Source organism: Equus caballus, chromosome 22 (genome assembly GCF_041296265.1).
Source record: "Equus caballus isolate H_3958 breed thoroughbred chromosome 22, TB-T2T, whole genome shotgun sequence".
NCBI classification, from domain to species: Eukaryota; Metazoa; Chordata; class Mammalia; order Perissodactyla; family Equidae; genus Equus; species Equus caballus.
The window spans coordinates 18,739,504-18,757,455 of record NC_091705.1 but is presented as its reverse complement, the minus strand read 5'-3'; the positions used below and the strand labels follow the sequence as shown (position 1 = coordinate 18,757,455).

Genomic DNA, 17,952 nt, shown 5'->3' with positions numbered 1-17,952 from the left:
CTGCCTCCGCCTCCCCAATCACTGTTGCTTCATTTACACCATAAGCAGTCTCTCCACTGGGACCTGAAGGTGCCCTCCAGGTAAGGCTCCAGGTGCAGCTTCAGGCATTGCCCGCAGATACCCAACTTGCTACATCGTCCCCTCAACTGGAAAACATTCACTCGCTGAGTGCCCTAAGCACTCTGTACATACTTACTAAAAAATGAGAAGTACCCAGGCTCTCAGAGCACAGAAAGACTCACTCACTCATGGCTGGGCCATGTGCGCCCTACTTTTGATGGGAACTGTAGCTGGGGGACAGAGTTACTCCCAGGGGCCTGTTATGTATCTTTTCACTTCCAAGAAGACAGGTCCAGAAGCAGATAGCTTTCCTATCTGTTTCTCAGCAGTTTTGTATTTGGTATTGACTGTTATTTGAAGTTCCTTTCAAGGTAAACTGATAGGTAAAGTTTCTTCTTTTTCTTTTGCAGTTTGGCTGGACCCATGTGACATTACTGATCGTTGTAACCCAGTCCCATCTTGTCATCCACAACCTATTTGAAGGAATGATCTGGTGAGTGATGTCAGTGAGGGGGGTTTTCCCTTTTATTTTGTGGGTGTGTCTCACGTACAGAGGGCCTGAGAACACTTGCCTTACCTTCTGAGACAGTGCTTCTCCCTTTGAGCCACATCAGAATCCCCTGCAGGGCTGGTTACAACACAGATTGCCATGCCCCACTACTGAAGTTTCTGCTTCTTTAGATCTGGGGTGGTGCCTGAGGGTTTGAATTTCTAGTACATTCTCAGCTGCTCCTGCTGGGCAGGACCTAAACTTTGAGAACCACTGTTTTAGACTAATAGATCCAGGGATATTTAAAGAATCAAAGACAGGCAACTGTGTGGCAACAAATTTGCAAACCTAGAGGAAGAGTCATGATTTCCTGGCAAAATGTAAACTGCTAAAAGTTATGAAGAAGAAAACTTGAATAGATCAGTAACTGTACAAGAACTTTGAAAATTACATAAGAATCCACACCTGGTGAAAGAAATGACCAGAGATAATAGCTCAGTTTTATCTCACCCTTAATACTAAAGCCGATAGGCATAGGGAAGGAGAAACAAGAGTGATAAACTGATTTCTTTTACGATTATAGGTAAACCATTCTAAATAAAGAATTAGAAAATAGAATCTGGCAATGAGTCAAAAGAGTGATATACTGTTACTTAGTAGATTTTATTCCAGAAATGCAGGTTTCAACAGGAAATCTGTCAGCATTAATAGAAGTCGGCAGGCTGACTGAAGAAGCGGGATGATCTTAGTGAAAATGTGAAGGCATAGCCTAGTGTGTATAAGGGAGACATACTAAAATATTGTAGTTGAGACCCTCAGACTGTGCCTGTGTTTCCAGATATCCTCCTGAGGAATAGATTATGTATGTAAATTACGATAAATTTTTATGTAAAAAAAATGTATGCAAAGTGCTTAGAACAGAGGCTAGCTCTAGAAATGTTAGCCTTAGGCATTATTACTGTTTAAAACAATGATCCAGGTCTGGGAGGCACACAGCTCCTTCCCTTTCTTTCAGAGTTTTTATTAGGTAATTCTAAAGGAGCTCATGTTAAAGAAGGCCTTATCCAGAGGGCCGGACGAACGACTTGGTTCTACAGTGAATCGTATTAAAATCTCTAGTTATTGGTTTTCAGACTCAACCTACAAGACTTAATTATAGTTGCAGAGTAGACAAGATGTGCTAGAAGCCTCAACGAAGAAATATCGTGAAGGGCTTGGGAGATACAACTGCTCTAAATTTCTCCCTGAGCAAACAGGAAGTCAGAAAATATTGCCTATCCTTGATGGGGCAGGAAATCGAAATTCATGTATATGGTGTTAAACCGTAATAGAGGAAATTACAAAACAAGTGACTGTCCCAGAGTGGAGTGTGAGGAGAGGAGAGGAGAGAGATGGTCCAAATGTGGGAACTGTTACCCTTTGCGTGGTGGGGATGAGCAGACCAGCAGGGGGGTGCAGAGTAGAAATCTAGCTGTGTGTATGGTGGGTTTGCTCTCAGTGTGATCCTGGCAAAAGGCAGGGCTCACTTGAGCTAGTAATAAACAGTAAAAAAAAAAAAAAAAAAGGAGGTAAACCATGAAATAGACATAAAATATATCATTTACAGTTATGGCCATAACTACTAGAAGAAGAAAAGTCAGAAATGATTAAAAATAGTTATTTTGGAGAATGGAGAGATAGGGATGGGAAAAACAAGAAAAACTTAATTTTTTTCTTTCCTTTACAGTTTAAATTTGTATTATCGTGTGCATATATTGCTTTATAATGTAAAAAGGACAAATGACATTTTATAAAATACACCTCCATTTATTCAGTAGTCATTCAGTAAACATTTGAAGGCCTGCTGTGTGCCAGGTACTAGGTATGGCTCATATGGTATTTCATTTCTTTTATTCTTTAGTGGGTAATGAGTACTCTGTGGGTTATGTTGGTACTAGAATTTATGAATGGCATTGTTTTGTGGACTTCTGAGGCATTAGCATCATGGTAGAGTTGATTCTTACTTGGTTTATTTCCTAGGTTCATTGTCCCCATTTCTTGTGTCATCTGTAATGACATCATGGCCTATATGTTTGGCTTCTTCTTTGGTCGGACCCCACTCATCAAGGTAAATGGGTCCCCTACGATGAAGTAGCACCGTGAGGGAAGGGTGGTGCATTTGGTACGAGGAGAGCATCTTGGGAGCAGAGAGGAGATCTAGCTGGTGTGTACATCTTCATGTCATCCTGGAGAAAGGCTGGCGGTAAATCAGTTTCAAGAGAAAAGCCAAAGGGAGACGTTGACACCTACTAATAGGAAAAAAAGAGCTAATAGAGAAAATATTTTTATAGGTTGTACAGGCACACTTTTGGGGCTTTGATCTGAATTTGGGTGTTGTCATTTGATTAGGATACTGTTTCATAACATTATTAAATTACATGAATACCAATTGAAAGAGAGAGGACACTGAGGGGTATCAGGCAGGGAACAAGGAAACCAAGCATGGGGTCTTTTAGAAGGTGAAGTAGTTAACAGAATGAGGTTGTTTTTAATAGTAGAAAGGTTTTTAACAAGCAATCATTGTTCCCAAAACCAGCGTTATCAAAATGCACTTTGCTAAGAGCTTGCTCTCTGTCCACAGCTGTCCCCGAAGAAGACTTGGGAAGGCTTCATTGGGGGCTTCTTTGCTACTGTGGTCTTTGGCCTTCTGGTAGGTGGTGGCTCCTGGTGGGTGGGGGAGTGGACAGAGGCCTCACACCCCCCTTCAAAGCCTGTCCAGGGCTAGAGAGCATGTCGCCCGAGGCCAAGGACTCTGTCCTGCTGAATGGTACTCTTGCCCTGCACAGGGGCATGAGCATGGTGTGCTCTGTAACTGGCACAGGCAGCACCACCTGTCCTTTATCTGCCAGTTTTCAAGCAGGTCTTGGCAGTTGAGGAGCAGGGGCTGTGTGCACCTTCCACTCCTCTCATGCCAAGTCCTGGCGACACTCACAGGTAGCATTCTTGTCCAGGCATTTCATATTTCAAGGTCTGGGTGATTGGCACCTGAGAGTAAGAGGCGAGGTGAGATTTGCCACTCAGCTGAGATTTTCTCCTATGTGTGCCCTTCCTGGAGGTGGATGATCTTCCAGCCTTTTCTAGAGTACCATTCCCTGCTTCTGACCCTCAGGCCAGCCTCTCCTGTCTCAGCGTTGTCCAGCTGTCCTTCATTGCTGACCCCCCTACTTGATTGCTCTTCAGCCTTCTTCCTCCCGGCTGTCTGCCTCTCAGTCTACCACTCTCCCCACCTGCCTCCAGTTAGCACTAAGTTAAGAGATCCCAGAAAATCGGACCCTAGCTCCCCCAAATGGGGGAAACTTCTTGTAGTTCTTTGCTCAAGTTCCTTCAGGTCTTTCCTAGATTTATTCAGGACCTGGGTGTTGGGGCAAGTATGTCTGAGACCTCAGTGGGCTATGAACCTCTGTATTTTTTCCCCCCAAAGTCAGGGAAAATACACATGTGGTGAAGCTAAGCCTCTGATTTAGTGCATAGGGATGTGGCCAACCCAGGTGTCTGCCACCCAGGCAGGATGGCTGGAACTTTTCTCCCTCATGCATCTCTGTGTTCTTCATCCTCAGCTCTCCTATGTGATGTCTGGGTACAGATGCTTTGTCTGCCCCGTGGAGTACAACAATGACACCAACAGCTTCACTGTGGACTGTGAGCCCTCGGACCTGTTTCGCCTGCAGGAGTATGTCATTCCTGGGGTGATTCAGTCAATCATTGGCTGGGTATGTGCCACTCACATGGGGTGAACTGTCCTTAGTTGGATAATGACTACAAAGAAAGAGTCCCGCACCCCCCACTGCTTTCCCTCAAAAGACTACGTTCTTCCCTCCCCGGTGATGTCATTTGCCTTTTCCACTTTGTCAACATTTGCCACAATGGTGCAAAAGCTGTGGTGGGTAAACCTGCTGGCACCTTGGTGTGAGTGAGGACAGTGGCACCAAAGTGGACTAAGTCATTGGATTCTTTGTGCCACACACATGCAGTAAAATCAGCCAGTTCCTCTTAAGAGTATCTTTGATAAAATAGTACTATTATTAATTTTACTGAATCTTGACTCTTGAATACACACCTTTCTAATACTCTGTGTACCAAAATGGAAAGTATGCTTAAAATGCTTGTGCTAAATACTGAAGTCCAGTATCCCCTAAAGGGAGAGCGTACGTACACTTGTTTTAGTTTCGAGCTGAACTAGCTGCTTTTTTGCAGGAACATAATTTTTGCTTGAAAAGAACTGACAAACTGTAGTTTTTCAGACTTGGATATTTGGCAGACATTTTTCTTGAAAATGAACAAAGTGAGCTTGTCACTTCAAGGAAAACAACTGACAGTAATTGTTATCAGTGAGGAATTGGACTTTCAAATGAAAATTAGAATTTTGGAAAGCATACACCTGCCGCTGTGAGCTTGACAGCTTCCTAACACCCACAGGCTTTTCGGAGGAGATCTGTGGTGATTTTAACATAGGATGTTTTGACATTGTAGAGCGAAATGTGTCTACATTTGGAAGATTTACATAACTCAGTGAACTGGTATTTTCTAAATATGCATGGTGTTGCACAGTTGTGCATGGGTAAAAGATCCATTCCAAGTCCAAGATAGACCAATGGGGTTTAATGTAAGAGTACAAAAAGTTTATTGATGGGATTTCAGATTCCACATTGCACCAGATTTTTAAGAAACTACCACTTGTCAAGTTCTGGTGTTGTGTCAAAGAATAATACCCACAATTCTCTGAAGAGACAGCACTAAGATAGTCTTTTTTTTCAGTGATATATCTATATAAGGCTGGAGTTTATTCATAGACTTCAGCTAAAGCAACATATCACAGCAGACTGAATGCAAAATATCTTTTTTTAACATGCTTTTTTTTCGTTTTCAGTGAGGAAGATTGGCCCTGAGCTAACATCTGTTGCCAATCTTCCCCCGCTTTTTTTCTCCCCAAATCCCTAGTACATAGTTGTATATCCTAGTTTTAAGTCATTCCAGCTCTTATATGTGGGAAGCCACCACAGCATGGCTTGATGAGCGGTGTGTAGGTCTGCACCCAGGATCCAAACCTGGCGAACCCGGGGCTGCCAAAGCAGAGTACACGAACTTAACCACTTGGCCATGGGGCTGTCCCCCCAAGAAGGCAGAATATCTTAATGTCTTCTCTTAAGCCAGACATTAGAGATTTGTAAAATAAAAAATCCAGTCTTCTTACTAATTTTGTTTTCTTGGGGAAAATATAGTTCTTAAAGAGCTATTTATGTTAACAAGTAATGAGGCTTGGCTTGTAGGCATCTTGACTTTTCCTTCCTTTGTTCTCAGAAAATAGTCCGGATGTACCCCTTCCAGATTCACAGTATTGCCCTCTCCACCTTTGCCTCCCTCATCGGCCCTTTTGGAGGATTCTTCGCAAGTGGATTCAAACGAGCCTTTAAAATCAAAGTAGGAAAACCCTTTTCTCTGTTCCTCTCATTGTCTCCCAGCCAGGCGCCTCTTCACCCATCTTCTGCCTTCTTCCTGTCCTGCCCCATCAGCCACCACCTGCTTCAAAATACCAGGCTATAAACCCTGACTATTAACGTGTGCTTTTCTTCCATGCAAGTAATGGAGGCAGGTTAAATGAAAATACCATGTTTCAAGAAAATTCAATAGTTGGATTTTCAGTTTGTTAATATATCTTGCATCTTTCTTCCAGAGAAAGATTTTATAATTTAGTAGGATTGTGTCCTATTATAGGCTTATCATTTGGGCCAGTGCTTACTTCTCTCTTTCTGTTGCCCTCAGCTACTCAGGATAGTAGCTGGATGTGAGTTGGGACCACAGGTCAGGGTTTGGTCTTGGCTGAGCCCAGGTTCACCAGTCCCTCCCTACCTCTAACAGGACTTTGCCAACACCATTCCTGGCCATGGGGGCATCATGGATCGCTTTGACTGCCAGTATCTAATGGCCACCTTTGTCAATGTGTACATCGCCAGTTTTATCAGGTACAGTGCCTTTCCATCTGAACCAAGTAGGTGGAGTTTTAAGTATGGTGAAAATCTAGAATTTTAGCTTTCTCTGTTTGAGTGAAAACCGTCCCAAATAAGAATGCAGTTTTCACTTGCTACTGTTTATGGATTCTCTGAGGGCCCCCTGCCCTCTGTTAGTAGAGAATCCAGAGGGGGAGCAGCCTCTTGGATAACCAGGTCCTAGAAGTCCCCCACTCAGTGCTGTTTCTTCATATTCTCTTCCAGGGGCCCGAATCCGAGCAAGCTCATTCAGCAGTTCCTGACCTTGCGGCCAGATCAGCAGCTCCACATCTTCAACACGCTTAAGTCCCACCTGACCGACAAGGGGATGCTGACGGCTGCTGCCGAGGATGAGTAGGGGCCACCCCGGGCCGGGAGAGCAGGACCGAGCGAGGGGCAGGGCTCCAAGGCAAGCCCAGCTGGTGTGACTAGACAATGACAAGGCTTCAACTCACTGTCTTTTTTTTTTTCCCTTTATTTGTGGGTTTAAAAAAAATCTGTATATACAGTCTATGTGCTTATGATTTGGGTTGTGAGTAAACTATAGCTTTGAGTTGGAAAGAAGTCATGGCAGTAAAACCGTTGGGTTTTTTAAACAGAAGTTTTTGACAGCCTAGAAGACAGTGTTGCCCAGCTCGGGAGCATCTGCTTGGCGCTTCTAGCTGCCATCAAGTGAACTGTTTCTGGGCTCGAGCAGAGAGTGGTCGTGCTTCTGTGTCCGTCCAGTTCAGGGGCCCCGCCTGTCTCTGTGACCGCCCCCAGCAGGGAAGAGGAGTATGGCTTGGATGTCTTTACTGCTGGAGAGCTTCCACCTGGGTTTCTCGGTCATCCCTGCCTTGGAGCTGCAGGAGGGTTGCCTTCTCCCGGCTGGAATGACAAGGCTTGTTAATCAGATAAGCATCCTACCCACATGGAATCCTGTGGAGCACAAGCTCGGTTTTATGATGTGGTTCACCTTACTTCATCACACACTGAGAGAAGGTTTCAGTTTTTATTTTCTTCAGAAAGCACGAAAAGTTATTTATAATAGTCTGGGGAAAAAAAGCCCACACTGTATTATTAGAAGTGTATGCAGTAGCACGTACTGTGACCAAGCCCTTTCCCGCGGGTTTTAGGCTCAGGTGGCTCCTACAGGGCAGTCCAGCTCACCATGTCTTTTCAGGGACAGTGCTGTTCACGTTTGTGCTGTACACTTGTTGCTGCTGAATCCCTCCTGGGGGCTTTCCCATTAGGCGGCGAGCAGAGGGCTTCTGGTTCCCGCACCCCTTGCCTGACCGACCACCCGTGTAGCTGCTGTGTTGTATATATATTACTGTTAAGGCAAGTGTGTCTCTGTGTGTGTTAAAAATCACTTATTTCTTATAGTGATTTCAAGTGTACCATGACTTCTTCACTGAAACCACAAAGTCCTGCTTTAAACTCTGGAAATCCTAACCCAGCTAGAGATTTGACTATTATAAAGATTAAATGCATACTTTTTATATAATGTGACCAGTTTCAATGTAGTTTGTATTTTACTAGGGGACCTTTTTTCTTTTAAACTGTGATTTATTTTTTTCCCTTCCTAATTACAGGAGTGAGGTTGACTGTGGGAAGACAAGTTCTTTGTCGGGACAAGTCAGGGAGGACGGGAGAGAGAACTTGGTGCCCAAATGTGTTAAATTATTCTGTGCCATGGTGGTTCTTGTTGCCAAATGAGGGGGTAATGGTTTGCTTCAGCATCTCGGTGTGGTGCTGGTTTGCTTTGTGTCTGTTTATATCAGCCTTCCCGCCACCCTGAAAGCCCGCGGTCAGCACAGACCACCGAGCGTCCAGCGCAAGGCAGACCCCTCTCGACGTTTCAGCTGACAGTGACTGTGGGACCTCCACGTGCAGGCAGCACTGAGGCACCTTCTGAGCTTTTCCTTCCATTTTAGCACATGCGTTTTCTTTTTCAGGCCCAAGGCCCCTTTAAAAACAAAACCTGTTTTTGCACGGGGGTTTTAGTCATGGCTGTGTGACCCTGGGCAGGACGCATCACTCTCTGGGTCCTCACGTTCTGAGCCGTTTTCGAATTCCAGGATTCTGTGATTCTGGCTGAGCAAGTTCATGTCAGCAGAGGCTGCTGTGGGTGTTGAGTTGTGTCCTGGGCACCCAAAAAGCAGGCGCTTTCAGGCCTTTTCTATATGCTTGTCCTTAAGGTGAGTGAGAATCTCAGCCACAGTGAAGGTGAATATGAACGCATTTAGTTTTCTTGTTAAAGAATGATTGGTTCCCCAAACCAGAGACAGAAGGGTGCCTCATTTCTCTGGTGCCCCATTGTGGGCATATGGTGGGGTCCTTGGTTGCTAGGGCCCAGCAGCAGAGAGCCACTCTTGAATAGGGCTGCCTTTGGGATCAGGGAACCTGGCGCATCCCTTTGTAGAAGTGGTCACTGATGGGGGTCCTGGGAAACTGCAGCTGGGTGCGCATCAGAGCTGCTAGCAAGAAGCCCAGAGGGTCAGCTTGAGTTTATTTTCTTCTGATTTCCCCACATGCTTTCTGGTGAAATAAGGAATTTCCTCGTTGAGTAGCCCGGAGGGCACACCACCTGTTGTCTCTATAGCACAATGGTTTTCTTTCTCCCATTTACTGAAGATATTTCACCATACAGATAAGATTCAAGCGACTGTGTGAACATACGCCTGTGCAGATCTCAATGAACAGCATAACTGGCTTCAGATCCATTTTTTTTGTGTGAGCAATAAAATGTGACTGAAACTGAAACTTGTCGTGAATTCAGTTTCTCACTGCCACGCGTGGTTTTGTTTCCCGCTTGTTTTTGTGTTCCTAAATACCATGCAGTCCTGAATTAGAGATTTTTGTTGTGTTTTCCAATTTGAATCCTATCCGTTCTCACAACAGCCTTCTGAGGTACCTCGGGTGAGAGTCCTCAGCACCTTCCCGGTGAGGAAGCTGAGGGCCAGCGAGGGTAGAGAGCTTCCCCAGGGTCACGTGGTGCAGTCAAGACCGACTCTGTCTTGTGCTCCACACACCAGGACAGGGACTGGATCGTCCCCACGCCCACTCGCCTTTGAGGAAGTGGCGTGAGCGCTCCTGGAATTTTGCAGCGTTCCTTCCCTCAAGCTTAGGAGGCCTGACCTGGGTACCAGGCTGGAGCTTAAGTTGCCATTAGCTCATAACTGGTGACATAAGGAGCTGATGAGCGAGAGTGTCACAGAAACCAGGGAGTGTCTGCAGTGGGCTGAGCCAAGGTATCCTCTCTGTGGGCCCTGCTCATGACTGCTCAGAGGGCACCCCAGTCTTTTCCCTTGGTATGCGCAGGCCACCCCCTTAACTGCTCTCAGCATTGAAAAAGTACATTTGTGTTTTACTCCTGAAAGTGAAACCCCCTAGGGCAGCCTGGGCTTTATGTTTATTATTTTTTGCCTGTTTCATATTCTGAGCATTTTAGTAGCTGTAATATAACTACATTTAAAATGTATTTACTCTTAGTGTTGTACAATTCTATAATGTATGTTTGAGGCTAGTGTTTCAGAAGCGGTGAAATGTAACTTTTAACCTTACACAGGTGGACTTTGAAACCATTTTTATGGTATGTACTTTTTCCTGCTGCGCTTCTTAGCCTGTAACTTGATTTATATTATGCAAGAAGATTCCAAAAGTATATTATAAGTGAGACTAAACAGACCCTGTGATTTGAGTCTAAGCTAGTTGCTGAGTTGGCTCAAGGCTGATGTGAGTGGATCCTTGAGTTCAGATCCTCAGGCTGTCAGTGAGTCCCCAGCAGGCTTAGGAGCAGCCCTGCTGTGGATGCAGGTGGTTGGGGGAGACTGTGAGTGACTCAGGGCAAACAGCAAACCTTCTCCCAAAACTACAGCAGTGGCCTTTCTCCACAAGAAGCCTGCCCAGGGTCAGTTTCCAAGGGAGTAGATTTTCATTATTCTACCAAATGTGTTAGGTCATTGCTGAAACTTCTTCCTGTGTCGCTAATACCTTAGGCATTCTTGCCTTTTGTCTTTTGGGGTAACTCCCATCTGTGCCCACCTTGTGATCATGTGCTGAGAAAAGGGTGGAGTGGAGTGGGGAGGGCGGCATCCTTGGACCCAGGGTTCCCGTTCTTCCGTAGTCAGGGTGGGGAGGAAAGGTGAAGAGGGGCATGTCCAAGTGGCTGTCGGAGATATGTCACGAGACAGCGAACCGTGGGCAGACTCTCCCTGTGCTTCTCTGTAGCAGGGGCTCCAGAAGAGCAGCGGAACAGACCAGCAGCTCCCTGAAGAGAGGGGCTGATTCTTGGGCAGAGCCTTTCTCTCTCCTTGTCTTGGCCAAAACATCCTTCCTTTTCCCTTGATCACCCTCCACAGAGTTGCCCCAGCTTCCAGTTTTTAAAGAGATTAACAGCTCCCACTTCCTCATCTGGTTTCCCTTGTTGGGTGGGGGCCTTGTGGCATGACCTACGTAGGGTGCTGGGGTTTGGACCAATGGTGATGAAAGAGGCTAATTTAAAGGCCTCTTCTAGGCTCATCTCCTCAGCTCATCCACATTCCCCTACAGAAGGTGGGCCCCATTCTCAGTGAGGAACAGAGTCCCAGCTGCCGACTGCCTGTATCAGTTGAAAATGGCCCCGTCTTTCTGTTCCTCCCAGTACTGTCCCACCCCCTTCAGGTTGACCAACAGTGACCTTACTGGGCTCTCAGGTGGGTAGGCTGCTGTTCTTACAGGGGGCTGCCTCTCCATTGAGTAAGGCTTTACCTGTTTGTATGTTTTCAAAGGCAAAGAGATCTCAGCTGCGAGGGTAGTTTGGGAGACATACTTTGGATGCTAACGTGTTGGGGTTTTTAGAGCATGTGGATGATGTATGAGAATAGAGGGAGAGACATGTGACATCTAGGATTTTATGGCCAGTGTGTTTCAAATCTGTTGGCTGTTTGAAAATCCTGTCCCCTCTCCCACCCACCTCCACCGATGGCCTATCTGCTGAGGCTCCTTTCCTTTTCATTCTTGAGCCAGTAAGTTACCAGCAGTGTGTTTATTAATAATTGCAGTAATAGTAATAGTGCTTAATATGTGCTAGGCACAGTGCTAAGGGTTTATATACATTATTTCTTTTAATCCGGAAAACAATCTTTTTTTTTTAAAGATTTTTAATTTTTCCTTTTTCTCCCAAAGCCCCCTGGTACGTAACTGTGTGTATTTTTAGTTGTGGGTCCCTCTAGTTGTGGCATGTGGGATGTCACCTCAGCATGGCTCGATGAGTGGACATGGACATGGTGCCATGTCTCCACCCAGGATTTGAACCAGTGAAACCCTGGGCCGCTGAAGCAGAGTGCGCTAACCTAACCACTTAGCCACGGGGCTGGCCCATGGAAAACAATCTTTGATTAGGTATTATCATCTCCATTTTATAGATGAGGAAACTGAGGCACCATGACAGGCTGAGCACTGTGGTTAAGAAGATGACGTTAGGCTCAAATAGTCCAAGGTCTGGGCAGGTTACCATGTGCAACTTAGGCCCAGTTGAGTCGGATAATAGCACTTCCCCAAAGGAACATTGTGAGGGTTTTATGAGATAACACACGTAAGCAGTTAGCACAGTGCCTGGCACACAGTAAGCGCTTAATAAATGGAGTTATTTTGGTTGATCTCAGCTGATGGTTTGAACCCAAGTTGGTGTAATGTTGGAGACCAGGTTCTCAGCCACGGCACTGCCACCTGCCCTGCACACAGCCTGGGGTTCAGGGTCTAGAAGGTGACCACACCACCCTCCTGAGAGGAGCAGCCCAACCTTAGCACCCACCTGCAGTGTCTGGGTGCTTGAACTTGGTTGAGAAGACCAGCCTGGCAGAAGGAAAGAGGACGTGAGGATGTTGTGAAATTCTCCGTTCTTAGTGGGAATGGTTTGCCTGATGTCTTGCACACTTCCTGCCACCCCTGGTTTGCACTTTCCGTGGGGACGGCAGCCCTGACCTCTTGCCCGGTGGTGCCTCCACTCCGTGGGCAGTGAGGGCCTATCTGTGACTCGCTCTGGACCCCACTTCCCCCTCTGGCCAAGGGCTGTGTGCTCTATGCACACAGCTCAGGAACCCGCAGCAGTTCCCTGACAGGTGGACATCTCAGCGGCTGAGCAGAGTGGGGACGAGGAGCCTTTGCTAGATTATATGGACAGCACGCCTAAGAGCTCCGCCCACACCCTTCCAGCCAAACAGGTCAGGGGCCTGTGTTTCATGCCTTCCTGAAAGTATTACCAGGAGACAGGCGAGTGAGCACTGGAGGAAAGATGATGTGGGGCGTCTCTGTTGGCTTCTAGGAGAGGAAAAGATCACGGGTGACTCACGAAGGAAGGGAGAATGGATGTGGGATTCCATGGGAAATGTCTTGGTTTTCCAAATGGAGATGGGGGGTGTGTGTGAGGTGGAGCGTTCGTCACTTTGAAGGAATGGTGTTGACAGAGAGGATCCCTGAGACTCAAGCCAGTGGAATCATAATAACTTAGGGCTACCGGCTTGACTGTGGACTGTTTCCTGGGTGTTAGTGGGGAGTGATGACCAGACCTAGGGCCCTTTGTGTTTCAATAGTGGTCTCCCCTTCAGTTAATGGATGAGTGACAGTGGCAGGATCAGGAGCACATGGTTGTGCAGCCACTGTGACCGACCCTGGGCTTGCCCTCTCGCCCTTCTGGAGTCAGCGTGTGCCAGGCCTGGACTTCCTCCCTCATTGTTGCACCTAATGGACCAGGCAGCTTTTTAACTGTGGAGAGAAAGGCTCCAAACTCAGGGCGCGGGCCCTCTGGGCATGGGGCTGAAAATGCCCTTTCCTGCTCTCCCAGGCGTTGGGCCCCGCCTGGCTCTTTGGAGCCTCCTGAGGGCTTCCCTGTCTAGCGCCCAGAGGGTTTAGCCACCCGGTGACACATTACTCTCTCTGTCTTGGCTGCTGGAACACCTGTTTCCTACCTCCATCAGGTTCATGTGCTGGTTTTGCTGGCTTTGTGCCAAGGAACACCAGCCTGGAAAGGGGTTAAGAATGTTTTCTAGCGGGCAGAACGTGCACACATGTTCTTATAAGGGTGTCCTTCGTGTGCTGTTTCATTTAAATCCTCCACACACAGCACCTGGTGGCTGCCTCCCGTCACACTGGCTGGGTATCTGGGGACCGTTTACAGAAGGGAAGAGCTGAGCAGACGTCAAGGTCAAGAAAACCAAAGGATTTGGAGCCAAGAGAACAAGGCAGGGGCAGGATGCAGTGATTTATTGTCCAGCCAGAGGACTGTCAAGAAGCTGTGGGGGCAGCAGCGGGAGAAACATGGGAAGGGAGGTGCCAGGAGTCCTGCAGGTGGGGGCCAATTGCCAGAGGCCAGCCTGTGTCTCTCGTGGGTGTGGGGACCAGCAGTTGGGCTCAGAAGCCCATCATGGAGACTCAAAGCTCCTGGATTATGAATTATCTTCTAGACTTGATGCTGATACCAGGTTTTAATTTTTATTGATGTTTAATACTTTCCAAAACAGGAGGGGAAGATCAAACGGATAGGAGGCCCCTCTGCTGAAGATTCTTGGGGACACTGGTGGTGGTGGGTGAGTCAGGCACAGCTGTTAACTTCCTCCTCAATTCTGTCCACTCTCAGGATCTGTTTAATGGGAAAGTTCCCCAGACATAAAAATGGCCTCCCTGTCCCCCGTGGGGAGTGCCAGGTGTCACATGTAGCCCATCACTGCCAGTGTTTGTGCCGCCCAGAGGTCAGCCCTGTGTTTGCCCTGTCCCCTCTGTGATGGGCAGGCCCAGGTCAGTTTCTGTGCTCTCCCTCCGTGTGGATGGACACAGTGAGATTCAGTACAGTCATGTCCTGCATAACATTTTGGTCAACGACAGACTGCATATATGATGGCCGTCCCATGAGATTAGTACCATATAGCCTAGGTGCGTAGTAGGCCTTACCATCTAGGTTTGTGTAAGTACACTCTGTGATGTTCGCACAACGATGAAATCGCCCAATGACACATTTCTCAGAATGTATCACGTGACTGTAGCCTCTCACTGATAAGCTGGGTATTGATATTCAGTTTTCCCACCCTCGGACGTCGCTGACCATGGAGCAGCTGTTGGGTGTGTGTGGAGCCCCTGTGACAGTCCTTGGGGCCTCCCCAGAAATGTGTGTGCCTGTGTGCTACTGCTCTGTCCTTTATCCGACTTGGCGTCTCACTAAATCCATGTGTTTTTGCCACAGCTGGCCTTTCTCTGTTCATTGTCTGATTGGTGTTGAGCAATACATATAGATTCTTCTTCAATGCAGTGTCAGAACATGGTATACTGTACATTGGCAAGTACTCACCTTATTTATATACCTGAATGTGCCCACTACACAAATAAACATCTATGAAATTCTAGATCCCGTGTGGTTTTTGATGGGAGTGCTCACTTGGGGTGAGATGTGCAGGTGGGTGGTGTGGAATCAGCGTCACTGCCCAGGATGCTGCCAACTACTCCCTGCTCCTAGAGGCACCCTCTGCCCTTGGCCTTCGCAGCCTGCCCTCCTGACCTTCCTCCTGCTTCCTTGGCTGCTCCTCCTCAGCTGCCTTTCTCTGGCCCGGCCCTGAGGTGGTGTCATTCTGCCCAAGGCCCTCTTTCCCCCGTTGAATTCTCTCTTGGGTGTTCTCACCACTGTCAGGGCTCCGGTTACCACATGTACCTCCATGATTCCCAAATCCATGTCCCTAATCCACACGGGCCTGCGAGGCCTCTTCATGTGGACTTTGCATGGGCAAATCCAAACCCCGGCCCTTTTCCTACCCTTGCCCCAGCCCCGTGTTCTGTAACCAAGGCCTGCCTGTTCTACCTTCTAAATACCCTTCAGATTCGTCCCGACTGCCTGTCATCTCCCTGAGCTGGGCCACCTCTGTTTGTCCACTCCTTACACTATAGCTGGGGTGAGCCTTCTCTGCTTGGAACCCTTCAGTGTCTTCCCGTGGCCTTAGGTCAAAGTTCAGATTTGTTATAAATAAAGGAAGATTGGCACAGGTGTTAGCTCAGTGATAATCTTCCTCACCAAAAAACCAAAAAGACCCCATCACCTTCTCATATTTACCAAAGGACATCACCAGTTCCAAAATCAACCAAAACCCAGGGGACTCCAAATGGAGTAAAACTGTGCCACTGCTTCCCTAATGTCTCTTCTCTATTTTAACAAGAAGCTTCCGCACATTGTTAGGGTCAAAAGCACGTCCATCAGACGGAGGACAGGTTCAGAGTAAACTCGGATCTCTGACCGAGAATGGTAGGTGTTCCTGCAGCAAAGAGGGGCCCTCTGATCTTGTCCACGTGGTCCCGATTTCTCTGAGATTCAAAGAGCCGCTGAGGCAGTGCGTTCTAAGTCAGTGATTCTCAAACTTGGCTGGATGTTAGAATCACCTGAGGAACTTAAGAAACATCTCAGTGCCCAGGCAGCACCCGGACCAGGCGCATCAAAATCTCTGGGAGTGGGACTCAGGCACTGGTGTTTTAAAAAATATTTCCTGGGTGGTTCCAACATGCAGCCAAGGTTGAGAACCAGTGGTTCAGATTCCCTCCAGTGAGTCCATCTCTTCTCAGACACTGCGCCTCCCTCAACTCCCTCTCCCCACCCCACAAGTGGTCACTGTGCTCTGCTAGAGCGTCCCCATTGGGGAGCCTCGGTGTCCTGAGGTGAGCCTTCTGGTGTAGTCAGTCGAGTGATGCTCCACACCTCAGGCCACGGTGTAGAAGGACGTGTGCCTCCCAGGACCTCCATCCAGTGTTTGTCTTCCCACATCTCACAGTCTGCTTCTCTTTTGCCTGATGAATGTCTATAGTGTTTCTCAGGCGCCCCACGCTAGCTCCTCTCCTCGCCACCTAGCCTTGTCTTCCCCAGCTCTTCATCTTGTTCTCTTCACTCTTCCTCGTGAGGAATGCCTTCCAGCCCTTTCGCTATGCCGACCAGTGTCTGGACACACACAAGTTAATCCTTCCTGGGGGGCCCCATCATTGCCTGTAGTTGTGAATATGTGTATTCATTGGAGGGGTGCACATGGGGTCCTATGGGAACTGAAGACCCCTAGTAGTTACTGCCCACGAGGTAGCTTCTTCCTCCTGTTGTCTCAAGGGTCCAGGTACCTACTATGGTGGTTGTGATTGTTGTCATGAAGAAAAGCCAAGGAGGGAGCCCCATGGATAATAAATCTACAGTCTCCTAGGGACTCCACTGGTTACCAGAGAGTGTCCCAGGAGAGCCGTGGTACGTGGCGTCCTGAAAGTGCAATTGTTTAACTTTTTATTTGAAATAATTTCATATTTAGAAAAAAATTATAAAAATAATATAAAGAATCCTCCACAAACTTCAAATTCCACAGATGTTAGCATTTTACTAAATTTAATTTCTCTATACACAAACACACTTTTTTTCTGAGTTTGAAAGTTGTAGACATGATGTCCCTTTACAGTTATGTAATCTTACTCAAATTTCACCGATTATCCCAATAATGCCCTACATAACAAAATAATACATATACTTTTGTCTGACGCAATTTAAGGGGCTCTGCAGTGGATTTGGGAACCAGAACTACCCTCCCTACCTCCTCCCCCTGACCCATCCCTCATCAGATGGAATCGCTCAGCATGCTGTGTGCTGGAAGCCTATGTAAAATGTGGTACCCAGCACTGCAGGGCAATGCTGTTACGTGCCCAGCAGAGGGCAGCAGTGGGTCACAAAGCGAGACACAGGGCTTTGGCGTGACATGCTTGGGTGGAATCCTGGCCCAGTGGTCATTAGCTTTGTGACATTGAACAAAACACTCAACTGCTCGGTTGCCTCCTCTAAAAATGGGGATGATTTTTTTTTATTGAGGTGTAATTGACATACAATGTTATATTTGTTTCAGGTATACAACCTAATGATTTGATATTTGTATATATTGTGAAACAATCACCACTATAAGTCTGGTTAACACCCGTCACCACACATAGTAACAGAATCCTTTCTTTCTTGTGATGAGAACTTTTAAGATCTATTATCTCAGCAGCTTTCAAATATACAATACAGTATTATTAACTGTAGTCATCATGCTGTACATTGCATCCCCATGACTTATTTATTTTATAGCTGGGAGTTTGTACCTTTTGACCCATTTCACCCTTTCTGCCTGATCCCCAGCCCCACCTCTGGCAATCATCAATCTGTTCTCTGTATCTGTGAGCTTGATTCTTTTTAGATTCCATGTATAAATGAGATCATATGGTATTTGTCTCTGTCTGGCTTACTTAGCATCATACTCTCCAGGTCTGTCTAAAATGCGGATAATTGAGAAGATAAGCAAAGCACTTGTCCAGCACCTGCCAATCACTTGTCAGAAACTTTTCTTTGTGATATTACCCCTTAGTCTGACAGTGAACTTCTGG

General features: G+C 46.9%; 1 protein-coding gene across 3 annotated transcripts in view; it reads left to right on the top strand.

Annotated features, from left to right (window-relative positions):
* The window catches only part of CDS2 (CDP-diacylglycerol synthase 2), a 57,556-nt gene extending 42,626 nt beyond the window's left edge, over window positions 1–14,930 (top strand). For all 3 annotated transcript variants that reach the window (XM_023626152.2, XM_005604493.4, XM_070247746.1), the window contains exons 7-13: window positions 471–553; window positions 2,570–2,657; window positions 3,171–3,239; window positions 4,147–4,299; window positions 5,888–6,007; window positions 6,446–6,549; window positions 6,799–14,930. In XM_023626152.2, the coding sequence (XP_023481920.1) occupies window positions 471–553; window positions 2,570–2,657; window positions 3,171–3,239; window positions 4,147–4,299; window positions 5,888–6,007; window positions 6,446–6,549; window positions 6,799–6,931 (750 nt within the window). In that variant the 3' untranslated portion in view covers window positions 6,932–14,930. The remainder of the gene's footprint in view (window positions 1–470; window positions 554–2,569; window positions 2,658–3,170; window positions 3,240–4,146; window positions 4,300–5,887; window positions 6,008–6,445; window positions 6,550–6,798) is intronic.
* Window positions 14,931–17,952: the final 3,022 nt, after the last annotated feature.